Raw genomic sequence first — 14,286 nt, forward strand, 5'->3', positions numbered from 1 at the left:
CCTTTGCATTGCTAGAATAGTGCAGGGAAGTGTAGTGTAAATGAGAACTAATGTGCACAACCATACCTTACTTTCTAATCTCTGCAGTTCTGCAGTTTCATTTGACAGCTACACAAATCCCATGCTAGAATTCAGATGCCACACTACAAAGCAGACCAAGAATCGCAGGTATTTCTCAAAAGCCTTCTAGACTACAGGTTGGCTTTCTGTAGCTGATTGTTCAAAGCAATATCAAATTGACACAGGGTAAATGTGCATAGACATGAAATGAAGTATTTGTACGAACTCCACTGTTGACATTAGCCTGATAAAGGATAAAGGCTACCACAGCTCTTTATTTTCCTGAAGGTTCATATGTCCGCAAAGAGGACATGGAGACACAAGCACAGGTTATTTGCTTATAAGGCATAATGACTCCCTGAATTACCCTGGGGCAATTTTATGGCACTGGCTCCCAGTGGAGGGATGTGCCAGGCCGTACAACTAAACCGCAACAGTACCTGCATCTTGATTTTTCAGTGTTTCATAGCCAATAATAGTATCATCTAATATTGAAAAACTAACGAACAGTGTCTTTGAAACTGAACATCACCCAACAGCTATTTCTGCGTGTCTTCATGTCATCACAGTGCAAAGGCAGAAATAAGGAGATTTCCAGTAATACGCAGCCTATCACAATCTAGTCATACTTTCAGCAGGCACCACAACAAACATGGCGCTATACTGGGCAACACTGCCCAGGCTCAGCTCCCTTCACCTTAAGCAATTAAGTGGGTGATTCGAAATAGGTGATTAACCACCCTACATGCCTTTTGCAATTAGGGAAAAGGGAAAGGTATGTCTTGAAGGTGTTTCAAGGTCTTAGAGGGACTGAGTAGCTATCTGAAGGCTCTCTTTCTCCACTGACTATGCATGAATCAGATATTAACTGGGGTCCTAAATCTTTGCTCAGACTAAGTGTACTAAATTTCATTGGATAAATCCAGGCATTGGAGACTGTAGTGGGGCTTATGTATGTAAATAGAGTGCTCAGAACTGGCTCAGTAGCTGGAACCTGGTCAAAATATTCTGATAGACAAGGAAAGCTCATTACATTTCAACATGTAGACTCGCAGAAGGCTTAACAGCAGCAGTGTAGATAACAGATACCTAAATAGGTGTAAGGAAGAGGAAACAAAGGTTTGTGGTTTGAACAAAGTGCTGATGAACATCATTACTGTAATTATCAGGAAAAATATTTTAATCAAAGAAAAACAACTTTTCCACAGAGACAATGATAACATTTTTTTTATTTAGCAAATGTACTGGAAGAATTGTTTTCCTGTAAAGACATACAGATATGCCCCAATTCCATAGAGCTTCCATTCTCTCAAATAGCTACGATTTTTTGAAATCAGTTTAATGAACAGAAGGGGATATATGTGGAGACGTCAAACTTATTTTTGTCATAAACCACATGATTCCATTTACCACTAATCCCCAAATAATTGACCCAGGGCCACCAAGAGCTTGCAGAACCCTTGCTGATGCTTTATAGAGAACAGGCTGTTCACACAATTTTAACTGTCCTCTGTTTCTAGCCATGTGAACAGAAAGAAGACATTAAATACTTCCTTAATACCTCTTTTTCCATACTGGCAATTGCTGAGGTTACCACAGGATCACTTTGGTTTTTTGTTTGTATTTTTACAATTGCATATGGAAGGGCAATGATCTAGGACATTATTTCCCTACTAAGACGTGCTTCAAACTACAGAAAACTTCTGTGAAACCCTGCCTTGTAAAATTGAGAACAGGCCCTACAGCATTCATCCTTCTACCGTCTACACTTGACTGAAAGATAAAGTTTTTTTTTTCCTGAGAATTGTGTTCCTTTATACTTTGAGTTAGCCCCGTATTTGCCTTCTGCTACTGCCTACTAGGCATTGCGCCTCTCACTTGGCAAGCACTGACATGATTGCCATTTCCCACCGTGCCAGACTGTAAAGCATGGAAGAGATGACATGATGTAAGGGTCTGCAATAATTATACAGGAGTGTCCCATATTGAAGCATTCTTTGGTCTGGCAGAGAGAAATGAAGTCTACTGCTAAGATCTGCCTTGCATACTTGTGTTTGAATGTCCTTTTCTCAAGAGAATGTCCAGAGACACCCATAGCAGCCTGAAATAAAAACTCACTAAATGCAAACCCAATTCTGTATAAAAAAGAAAGCCCGTAGAAACAAATCTATTAAGAGGGCTCTTCTCACCAAAAAATTAATTACAACTTTACATTACTGAACTCTGATGAACAAAGCATAACATTCCCTCAGATGTGAGGCCCAACTCAAAACACAAAGGAGGAGTACTTATTAAGTACTTAGTTTTCTGAGATATTTGTTGCTTGCCCTATTCTTCCACCCCTCCTGGTCTGAAACCAATATTTCCCCAGCTGTTTTTGGAATGTTTCAGAAAAAAGAAGATAAACTTTGGCCCTATTAGGGTTAATGCTTTTGCATAGACGTATATGACCATAAACTGGTCGACTCGTAGAGGTCTTCTGCTAACATTGTGACTGAGAACAGGAAGAATACAGCCACAATAATATACAGCTGTCTACTAAAAGTATTGCATACAGACATCTTTGGCCATGCAGTCTCTTGGCCTTCTGAAAATACGTGAGCTGCATTGCTAACATGACAAAAAAAATAGCAATGTTGAGAATTAGAAAGAGGCGGGTATAAGAAGCTGATATTGATGGGGCACTACTTCGAGCAGTTGTCGCCATCTGTGCCAGCCCTGATCGGCCTTTGATTGACACCCTGGTTTTGTGCTTCACATAAGTGATATCTGCAAAATCCAGAAGATCTTTCATTTCCTCGTCTTCATCTACAGGCAACTCTTTTTGTGCTTGAGTCTGTGCCTTTTGTCGCACTTTTCTTTCATTTACCTCAATTTGTGCAAAAATGTCAGGAACGGCATCAACAAATTTGTAGCCTTTGGCTACCTTTCTGTTTTTCTTTGCTCTGCTGTGCTGCTGCTGCTGCCTCTGTGAGATTGCAAATATCCTGTCAATGGCCTCCTCTGTCTGTCTCTTATCTGAAAACCTCAGCAGGCGCTCAGCAGTCTTCCTAAAGCTAGCTGTGTTGCGTACACGAGACAAGATCTGCTTCTCAAGCTGCTGGAAAACAGGCTTAAAATGCTGCAGGTTCCTCTCCACGATCCCTACGTAGTCCTTCACTTCTGGCACTGCGGAGCTCCTAATGGCAGAGGCTCGGTCAAAGACAATTTTCTGTCGGTCTGCAATAACCTGTGCGAAGGCAGAGCGGGACCCATCCTCAACGGGCCACAGGTACACCGCGTAGGCGTGCTCACTGGTGGTAACGAAAACATCCAGCTGCGGAGAATCTCCACGGGCGGTGAAGCTCTGCACATCGACAGAGGGCCCAATGAAAAGGTAAATGGCCCTCGTGACGGGATGCCGCAAGAGGGTTGTTACATTCACGTAGTTCGTTCCATTGTATGGGTAGCCCCGGGGATACATCCTTGAGGCGATGGTAGCTTTCTCGCTGTGGCCAGTGTCATCCATCCAGTACATCTTATATATCCCATCACGGTGCCTAATAAAGGCCCCATGGACATCATCAACAACTGTTTCTTCAAAAGGCACATCCACATTGTGGAAGAAACTGGTCGCTGCCTCCAGGGGGCTGTCATCTTCTAGATGGATTTGGTCCACTAGCAAGAGAAGTTGGGGATGGAGAAGTATGAGGTTTCTTTGCAATTTTCTCAGCTTCAGTTTAGGATTGTATGCACCCACTCCTTCTCCCCTGATAAAAACCACCCCGCTTCTCTCCATGGCGGCAACCACTCGTCCCTGACAGTCACCAGCCAAGTCATGTTTATATTTAAGCCACTTTGAGGAACAGTCTTCTGTAATCTGCCCTTCCCATGGGGAGAAGCAGCTCTTGGACACGGCAGGGGAAAACATCAACACATTATTAAAAAAAGTATATTTTGGCCCATACAGAGCTTCTGTTATGAAGGGTACACCGTTGGGAGCAAAAGTAAAGGAGTTCTGGTCCGGGTGTTCATGGCCAGCATTGAAGTTCCTCCACCCCTTGATCCACTCTTTGTACTTGTTCTTATGAACAATATCATATATTGCACGTCCTCCCAGCTTTCCTGACTTGAAGGAAAGGAAAGGCCTGTTGATTTCAGCCGGCAAAGCACTTCCATAGGTTACCACTCCCCAGTCCTCAAAATAATGCAGCTTAGGAACCCCATAGTCTGGCGGAGGTACGGAGCGCAAACTTGCATCATACCTGCCAAAAAGACAAGGAATATGGGTTTAAAAATCACTTGACTGATTCCATTATCAGCACCTGGACAAAACTCAAAACCCAATTCAATATTTACATCAAGGAGCACGCTAACAATATAAAGCCCACGCAAATGCTTCCTGAGTGACTTAATCATATAGTTGCAATGATATTTATCATACTAATCCCTATATAAATTTGTTGTGTGCTTTTTACAGAATAATAGCTGAAAGCATCTGCTCCACATTTAAAACAAGCAATCCTTTTGCAGTCAAAAAATAAGAGTACCACTAATTTCAAACAAGCCACATTTTGTCTTATATCACAAAGCTACTGACTGCAATACAAATCTTTTAAAAAGGCACATTAGGACCAGGCTGTAGACACTGTCTATTTTGCACTAGATATCAACATTTGCATCTATTTACTGACTACTTAACCAAGAGAAGCAGAGTGTCTGTTTCCCCAAACTGATGATTATAGAAGTCTGTAGTCTCCAAACAGAATTAGCAATAAACTAAAAATTAATGAAAAGACATTGTAAAGGATAATGATTTATATCACTTAGTGTATGTTAGTTTCCTTCTCCAACCAGGCTGAAGAAAAATTTGCATGGCTTTCTTGTACAAATTGTAAGATACAAGACATTCAGTTTAAAAAGAGGTCTTAATTCCAGAAAAGGTTACAATGCTTATAATTTTTATTTCATTTGATCTACAAGAGTTAAAACAAACAAAAAACCAACAACCAGGGAAAACAAAACCTAACCTTCTGGCATTGTTTTTAAGCAACCAAAATAAACAAAACCATCATTAACTGCAGTAATATTTCTGCTAGATGGTTCCTCATCAGATTTATTCTCTACAGCTAACCAGGAGCCTCTGTCAAGCCCTAGACAATCACAGCTCATGTCTTGCATACAGCTTTGGGTAATTCCAACCAGTGCCAGGAGCCTGCTCTATATCTAGTGGTCCTTGATGGAAATTCCCCTAAAAGCAGACCTCTTTCCTGAGACTCTTAATGCAAGTGGACATGCTCATCACAAGAGCAACACTGTAGCACAGGGAAAAGGCAATTGTTGGAATATTCAGATAATTTTTTTCCTTTTTGTTTTTTTACTCAGGTGCTCTTAAAAATTTTCTTTCCCTTTGACATCAAAAAGAAATTTCTAAGTATAAATTCCCAAGATTTCCATGGAGACACACAAGAAAAGAACGATGCAATGGGGTTGTAGAGGACACATTCTGTATTTTGCAAATAACAAGATGAAGGGTGCTTGGAGCCTAATAAACATGCATTCTAATGTGCATATCATAAATGCAAACCAATATATATTCAATAATATTTTTCTTGTAAAAGAGAGAAATAGAGCTACACTGACTCCTTGAAAATGTACTTGTTCTCTCCACAGACTGAGGGAATTTATATGTATATCTAAAGCCTCTTGGGTTCTTTAATTTCTCACCTTTAGAAGATTGACATACAAGTTAGGAGAGCTGTAAATTACATGGAAAATAACGATCTAATAATCTATCATGATATTTTTTCTAAGCATAACTGGCAAATTAGTGTGCAAAAACAACTAATAGTAGCTTTACTGCTTACTATTACTTTAGCTTTTAAAAGAAAGCTTGTATCATTACTTATAGCTTTTAAAGGAAACTATGCTTTAAATATTCACCTAATTAATTATTAAAGAACACAACATGATTAAAAACCATTAGAATAGACCAAATAAACTGAAGAATACATGCAGGCAAATTTTCAGTCCTTTTGGAACTGCTTGTATTCTATAAAAGCAATAGACAACGGAAGGAAAACACAAAAGCAGATGTAGGACAAGACCAAGGTGTTCCCTGTAGCAACACATACTGTCTATCTATGCCAAGTGAAGAAGTTCTGAGCTTAATGACTCTCTGGGTTGCACGTGGCCAGCCTGATCTCTGCTTCTACAGTACAAATCTAAAGATAATGGATTATCACTAATAGCAAACAGCTGTCAGGTTCCTTTTGAGCCCACTCATTCCCTTTCATACCAGAGAAATTCAGTGTGGAGGGTGCACCACCTCTGCCCTTTGGATGGTGTCCCCGGACCCTCCACCACTCGGTTCCTTCTGATCTGCTCTGCCAACCAGTTCCCGCTGCCGTTGCGCATGACAAATTTGTCGAGAAACACCAGCTGGCTCTCTGGCCCGTAGAACCAGTTATAGTTGGAATCCGCGATGGCCACAGTTCTCTGAAACCCTTGGGAAAAAGTGAAAAGGAATGTAAGAAAGAACAAATAAACGTACAAAGATGCGTTTGTAGAGCATGACGGTGAAGCCAAGCAGTACAGACAGACACTAACAGAAACAGCCTTTTCAAATGTTTATAGACCTACTTGTAAATGAGCCATAAACAGGTTACACAGGAGCTGTTTCCTTCTGCTGTAGCTAACCTGAATACTCACCTTTCTTCTTCGGCTGTGGGCTACAGACAGTCAAAGTACTACAAAAAATGTAAGAAGCAATGTCCCATCCACTTCCTCTCCTCACTCAAATCTGGCAAAGGTAACTTTCTCTTTACAGCTTTCACTTTTCCTATGTCAATCCAAACTCTCTAAAGCAAGAAAACAGAGGTTCCCCCAAGGAAAAAAAAAAAAATCAGCTTCACCCTGAAACAGCTAGCATGAGTTCAGTTTGGTCTTAGGAACCTCTCCCCAGTAGATGCCTGAGGTCTCACATGGAGTCAGCGCAATTCCATACATGCCTACGCTGGCATGCCAAAGCTACGCTCAGCCCCCCTTACATACACGGCTAGATCTGGGGTTCTTATAGCCAATGAAGTTATCACTGTCTTTTCAACCAGGAATTTGAGCAATCTAGGTTCCTAATGAATTGTCCTGCAAATAAGCAACAGAAAACCATTATCGAAAACTTGCAAGGCTGCCTGAAATTAAATCTCTTTTGAAAGCTAGAAGGGGTCAGCAATATTTATTAACTTATAACTGGTACAAACTGTTTTTGTACATCTCCATCTTTCAGTCACGACTAGGACTTCAAATCAGAGATGCTAAAACACACTGTGAGAGACCAGACAGATCCAGCAAAAGAACAGATATATTAAAAAGTCTGCAAAATTGACCCATTAGTGATGTCAGATATTTCTGTTTAATTCTCACATTGAAAAAAGAAAATGGTTCATGTGCCCCTGCACAGAGAAACCTATCATTTGAGTCAATTACATTTTCCATATAAAAAATATTTTAATAAAAATGGTATAAAAATCTATTTCAATGTTTTGTGGAAAACTGGTGATCATATAAAACTTTCCTATACTTTGTTGATACTTTTACCATGGCTTCATAATTTTCTATTCCTTTCATCTAGTATTTTAGTGTGATGATTTTTGGCAAAGGAAAAAATCAATAAGAATCTCAAAGAATATTATTTTTCAAATGGAAAACCCCAGAAACAGGTCTGTTTCAAACTCTGAAAACCAGAAATAAAATTCTGGTTTTATTTCAACATCAAATAAAATGATGTTCCTTGACTGGTTTTAAAAGCCAGAGTTCAATAAACAATGATCTTTAACACGCAGTGATAAACAAGGATGTCACTGTTTCGATGGATGATGAAGGTAAAATCCAAGGAAGAGGTTATTTAAAAAAAATCCAAGTACAATGTTATTTAAAAATGGCCTACTTCAAGTATGAAATTTACTGCTGCTTCAAGAATTAGAAGATGCATCTTCATTCACCCCAATGACCTACCTGGCAGGACAGTCCGGTACATAAATGCAAAGTGCTGCTTGAGCCAGGGGTGGCTGAAGTGATTGATATCAAAGTGCCTTTGGACAAGAAACATGTACTGAAACAGCGATCTGGTCGTGTAGCTGCCGTAAGCCACCCCTTCATAGAGGGAGCCATCTGTGACCTCCTGCAGCAGGACTACTGACTTCTCCATGATTGCCAACACTTGCTTGGTCCACAAGTAAGCTTCCTGAAGGTAGCCTGAAAAAAAAAGATGTTGGCAAATCTAATTACAACACCATAGAACACAGATTATGTCATCTGTACTCCTACAGTGTGAACCTTTCTAGCAAGAAATCGGCAATCCGGAGCTCTACAATAAGAACTAGCACTGCAGCGTCCCTGTAGTTCTAGGGTGAAAAATAAAACACTATATTTATACACAGCAAAGCAAGGTCACATGAGCAGGGAAAAATCTATCAAACACCTTTTGCTAATAATGTGGGATTATGCTTTCCATCTTAAAGGGAAAATTTCCTTAATGCATTCAGGACATGCAAAAAGGGAAGAGCCACGCCAAGACTATTGTATTTCAAATTAAAGCCGTATGAAAGCAGACTTACGGTCCCCACTAGAGGGCTCCAATAATGCAAATATTCTGATCAGTCATTTTTCACTGGCATGATCACCAGCGTGGTAAGGAGGTCCTCAGAGTTTAAAAATACAAAGAAGTTCACATCTGAGCTGCAGTTAACTGACATTTCACTAATACAAGTTCTATTTTAAGACATACTCCGTTCTACTTACATTTTCATTTTATTGTACAACCTAAAGGGTTATCCCAATAGAAGTTATTTTGGAGAAGTTTTGCATGGTTAATTCCAAATGCAGATTCCTCAATTCCAGAATAAAATTAATCTTCCAACTAGGTCAAGTTTCAGCCTCCACATACAGAAGCCCTAAACGGTTATATTTCTTCTAACGGACAGACTTTCAGAGATCCTACTATTTTGTTCTGTTCTGCACAAATCAAGAGCTCGGAAGAGGTTGCGAGAAGACCTTCCCAGGGCTTGTCTGCCTTCACCAAGGAACAAGCACAAGCACGAGAGCCTCAGCACTGCATTTATGTATTGCAGAAGGCAGCATGTGGATGCCAGCAGAGGAAGGGCTACGTGCCTTCTCCTATTTTCTTTTGGATTCACTGGCAAGAGAGGTAGGACTAAACAGAGACCAACTGCCTTGCGCTTCTATGACAACTTAGTGCCTACCCAACTCAAAGTGTCTGGACGCAGATTTAACCAGACTTATTTCCACCATATAGCAAGCCCAGCTGGCATACATTACACCCCAGCACGTGGCGAAGCGGTGCCTGCTGAATGAAATGCACGTACCAGGCTAAGCAAGTATGAGCTACATTCAAACCTGCTACTAAGACTGTTTCATGTCATTGCCACAATTACTGTATTTATGCTCAGCAGAATGATGAGCAATTCAGACTTCCCGCTAGTCAAGGCTGCCAAATCCTGCTCGGTTAACAGAGAGAAAAAAAATTGCAATGTCTAAGTTAAACAGACAACCTGAATTTAACATGGTATTTTTATCCGCTGGCTGAAGAGATAAATACGATGGGGCAGGCCTGAGCAACAGGGGCAGGTGGTGCTACTCACTTCTACTTTGCTCACAGCTATCTTGACACTACTTCATTACTCTGATGGAGTTGGCAGCACAGCGGTCTGTCCGAATAAAATCCCAAATGCTTCCACCCTTGTTTTCCCTTGTGACATTAACAGCCACAATAGCTAGCTTTTGACTACTGCACTAGCAAGAATGCTGTTTTCCATGGTTCAGCACAGCGTATTTACCATTGTAATGCATGTATGTTCTGTTTACTTAGTTTATATCTATGCTATAACCCTATACTTGTAGTATATTAAAAGAATAATAATACGTTAGAATAAAAAGACTCAACACTCTGTCAGGCTACAAAACAAAGCAGAAGAAATCTCACCTAAAATTAGCAGTGTCTATATCAAATTAGGCCTTACTCAAGTTTCTTTTTTGAATATCTGAGTGTTTATTTTAACTGCAAAGACTTCAGTGTACGTGTGTGCCTAGAATTAATTTCAATTAGTTTAATTTTTCAGTCCTATGACAATGTTTACATATTTTTAAGCTGGCTATTTAGTCTCTGCATGCTTCAATAGCTGAATAGCGTTTAAAATTATTAGTTGAAATTTAAACCTTTTGGAAGAAAGGTCTACACTGGGATACACTATTTGCAATTGCTATGCATCTGATACAGGGAGAATAGTATGTTTACTCCTTTTCTCCCTCCCTTTTTTTTTTCTCCTTCAGAAAAAGCCTTTCATCTTGGAATGAGAATTTTTAAGAAAATATTTTTTTTTTAATTTTAGACCAACAGAAAAACTTCATTTAAATTTCAATTTTTTTTTAAATAAAGTTGCTCTATATTGAAAACAACAGAATTTTAATTTAGAAATATAGAGTCTGGATGTTTTGACCTATTTTCATTTGAAATATCAGTACAAATTTTCAAATTGCTCAAGTGTTGCTGAATTTGCTTCCCCCCCCCCGAAAAAACCCCCACAAACCCCACCAATCTTTGGTGAAAGAAATATTGCCCAACTTTATTTGTGATGTTACCATTGTTTGGCACAAAGCATACTTATGGTCTATACTAACAAAAAGCAGAGTCGTCTTGCAAACTGTCAGCTTTCTGTAACAACAGAGGCTCGGGGAAGGATGGAATTATGAGGACTTTAGCAAAACCCACTGAATAAACATGATCAGAGTCTTCAATTTGTGAAAGGCAAGATAGGAGAAAAGGGAATAACTTCCACACATACTCTTGCTGCTTTTCAGCATATGCACATCAGTGAATGCATTTGTTTTGACTAACACTTCACAAAAAGATGACCCCCCCAAACACAGTAGGTGCCACGTTTTTTTGTCACACTTCTTTGGGCATCTGAAAGCTCCAGTGATGTGCCTTTGCTTGGCAGGGCTGTACCGCTTGGCAATGCCATCAGCATCCAGAAACTAGATTTTTCCTTGACTTGCAGCAAGTAAGTAGTTCAATCGGGCATCACATTTTCAAAACACTTCTAGTACATATTAAATAATCACTTGATAAAATAGTGATGCATTCTTATAAAAGTAGGAGCTGGCTCCATGACTTCCAACTCTCAGGTGAAGTACCACTGGGGTTTCAAGTCAGGATTTCTTATCTGCTCTCTCCCTCTGACTCCGTGACTTGCATTCTCGTTTACATTGTGTATCGCTTAGACAGGAGGAGAGGGATAGCCCCCGGGCAGAGCAGCCAAAAGCAACTGGTGGGGTTATTCACCTGGGAACTGGGAAGGACAGGTTTAAGTCCCCAAAGCAAAGGAGATGACAGCTGGCACAGACACCTCTAGGATGAATGTTGTGGGGCGCAAGGGCATAGTTCAGAGGGAGAAAGGTAAAGCCCTGCTCATCTCCATAGGAAAGGATGCTGGAAAGAAAGGTCCTGAGCTGTGGCCTTTGGGTGGATAAAGTTACACCCTTGCAGCCCCCTCAGGGAGACAGGACATAAGTCTTGGATGAAATTCCAGGTTATCCTGTTGTCTAGCTCCCAGCTCAGAGCACGGGGTGTTTCTGACTGCTGACCTTCTCAATGCGTTGTGTAAGGAGACCAAGTGTACTGCTCTTTACTGATAATCTACCCTGAAAGACCCTGTCTGTAAATCTGGACTGGACAGACTAGACACAAGGGCATTTTCAATTCTTGCAAACAGTGAGGTAAGAATTTCAGATTCACTTAGATGATAACTGAATTTATATACACAGTTATATATGCATATAAATTATACCTTGTACATCTGCCCACAGACTTTTGTTCTATTCAGTAAATTAAATTTTTCTAAGCAGCAAAAGAACAAACCCAATACTGCTGTACTCTCAGAAGCATTTCTATCAGTTCCTGAACTTTGGTGCATAAATGGCTGATTGAGTTGATACACTTCAGAAAAATGTTCCTATGGTTTAGCACATACCTTGATTCATCAGAACCAGGCTTCCAGCCAGCAGGGCCACACAGTTGGTAGGCTGGTGGTTGTGGAGGTACTGGAAGCCCCATCCACGTCTGTATGACGTTTCGTACATATATCCCGAGGCATTGGCAATCACCTCAAGAAATCTCTCCTGTTGAATCTTGCTAAGATAGCTGTACAAGAAGTCATACGCAGTGGCAAAACCAACTAAGGAGTGAGCAAGAGGGACCTCATCCCACGGGGCATCCTTCACTAGCCTGTCAATAAAGAAAGATGCCAATTAATTGAGTTTCACCTACTTATTTTTCTCCATTACCGTACTGAGGTGTGTATGACTTAATGTCTCTGAAGTTAGGCAATTCATGTTGAATTTTAAGACAGTAGTAAGCTACTTACCAAGTCTCTGAGACCATTTTCTTTCTTTCCTAAGCATGGACAACGTTAACCTTCAAAGCTCATTGATTTTATTAGAAAGATTAGGTTGTTAAATATTAAAACAGTGCTTACAATAGTCTGGGTTTTGCTAGGAGAAACAGATATCCAGAATATTGATTGTACAGAAATGGAATCTATGTATCTGAAACAAGATTCACATCATTTTTGTGAGAAAGTAATATCCCATAGTTTATACTCCTCCAAAAATCTGTAACAACCTTTTTCTTTTCCAAAGTAGCCAAATGTTGATAAACTCCTGAATGGTGGCTATGGGACTGAAGTTGTCTTTAAAGCAAGTATAATAAAATAACTCACTATGCTGTTTCTTCATTTCCCAAATGCATTCAAGAATAGAAGTAGAGATGATGAAATTTACTTTCATGACTACAGTTCAAATTAACATACTTAATAGCATTAAAAAAAACTGTGTTTAACATGAAATAGAGGTAAAATGGTGCCACTACTCAAAATTATTTTCTAGGAACTACCTGCTTGTATCCAATGATTACATTGAACTTACCAAAATAGTAAATCTGTACCAAGAAAATTCATAATGGAGGCGGGGGTAGTGTAGAACAAGTATTTCTCTTAAATCAAGCATATATTGTGTATCAAAGACTTTAGTTTTGCACTACTGACAGTACTTTCAGGCTGCGGTTCTACAGAAAAGGAAATGTGAAGGAATACATAGTGAAAAAAAAATCTTTGATAAACTGAACAATCATCAGTTGCTTTCATGGTTGTTCTCTTCTTTCACTTTCTTTGCAATATATTTCTTATTACAGAAAAGAATTTTAAATTGTTGAGATGAGAGTGTCCTACTGCAACCAGTGGAAACTGTGTTGTGCTCCTGAAGATGTGCACCTTCCAGCCTCAACTATTCTATGACTCTATAAATATGATTTCATCTTAATTTGTGTAAGCAGTAGTGTGAACAAACAGGTGAGAAAAAATACCAAAAGAGCAAGATTTAAAAAAAATCCTCGTTCTGCTATAGAAGCATTTATTTGCATTCAAAATGCATGAATGAACCACATAGAAATTATGACCATCAGCCTAGGGCACTGCAACTATGGTAAAACACTACACGTACAAGTGAGAAAAATGACCTTTAATTTTGTATATCTAACAACATTGGAAGAACTCAGATAAACTTAGCATATTCATACCTGTATGTAAAGAAAGCCTCTGTAGGCTTTTTGATTAGCTGAATTTCCAACAGTTTTAAGTGTTCACCTTCTCTCAGCTTCAATCCCATCTTCTGCTGAGTGAAGTTATACATTCATTTTTCCTTTTTTTAAATGAAATCTTTATCTCACAGATTTTAAATTAAATACATGAATGCATTCAGCATTGAGCAGCAGGACTTGACCTGTTTTTTTGAACCAGGGTTTTTATTGGACTAGATTATTTTGTTTGCACAATTTTGTTTCTTGGTTAACAGACAGGCATTGACAGAAAATGGTTGTGAACAATATTAAGACAGACAGCTATAAGTGTGGTACCAAATAACTGTCAAAGCATCAGGAAAAAAGTTCTAGTAATTTACTACTCATCTTTTCCACATTCACATGCTATTCTTTGTGGTCGATGTCGGGAACATTTCTCTCTTGTTTTTTTCCTGGTTCAAACTCTAAACTTATCAGTGAAGACTTCCAGCCAGGTATAGTAGAATTTCTTAATTACTTTTTCACTTAATTGTTGTGCAAAAAATTACAGACCTGTAAGCCAAAACATTTACGTGCTTTTCTCAGACGCTCACTCTTTC

At 39.4% G+C, this 14,286-nt stretch overlaps 1 protein-coding gene across 1 annotated transcript in view; it reads right to left on the minus strand.

Annotated features, from left to right (window-relative positions):
- Window positions 1-1,291: 1,291 nt before the first annotated feature.
- DSE (dermatan sulfate epimerase) overlaps window positions 1,292-14,286 on the minus strand; it is a 23,187-nt gene continuing 10,192 nt past the window's right edge. Inside the window, exons 2-5 of the mRNA XM_009325667.1 lie at window positions 12,087-12,340; window positions 8,053-8,292; window positions 6,338-6,545; window positions 1,292-4,304 (exon numbers count right to left, since the gene is read on the minus strand). Coding sequence (XP_009323942.1) covers window positions 2,543-4,304; window positions 6,338-6,545; window positions 8,053-8,292; window positions 12,087-12,340 — 2,464 coding nt within the window. The 3' untranslated portion in view covers window positions 1,292-2,542. The remainder of the gene's footprint in view (window positions 4,305-6,337; window positions 6,546-8,052; window positions 8,293-12,086; window positions 12,341-14,286) is intronic.

Source organism: Pygoscelis adeliae, unplaced genomic scaffold (genome assembly GCF_000699105.1).
Source record: "Pygoscelis adeliae isolate BGI_AS28 unplaced genomic scaffold, ASM69910v1 Scaffold54, whole genome shotgun sequence".
NCBI lineage: Eukaryota > Metazoa > Chordata > Aves > Sphenisciformes > Spheniscidae > Pygoscelis > Pygoscelis adeliae.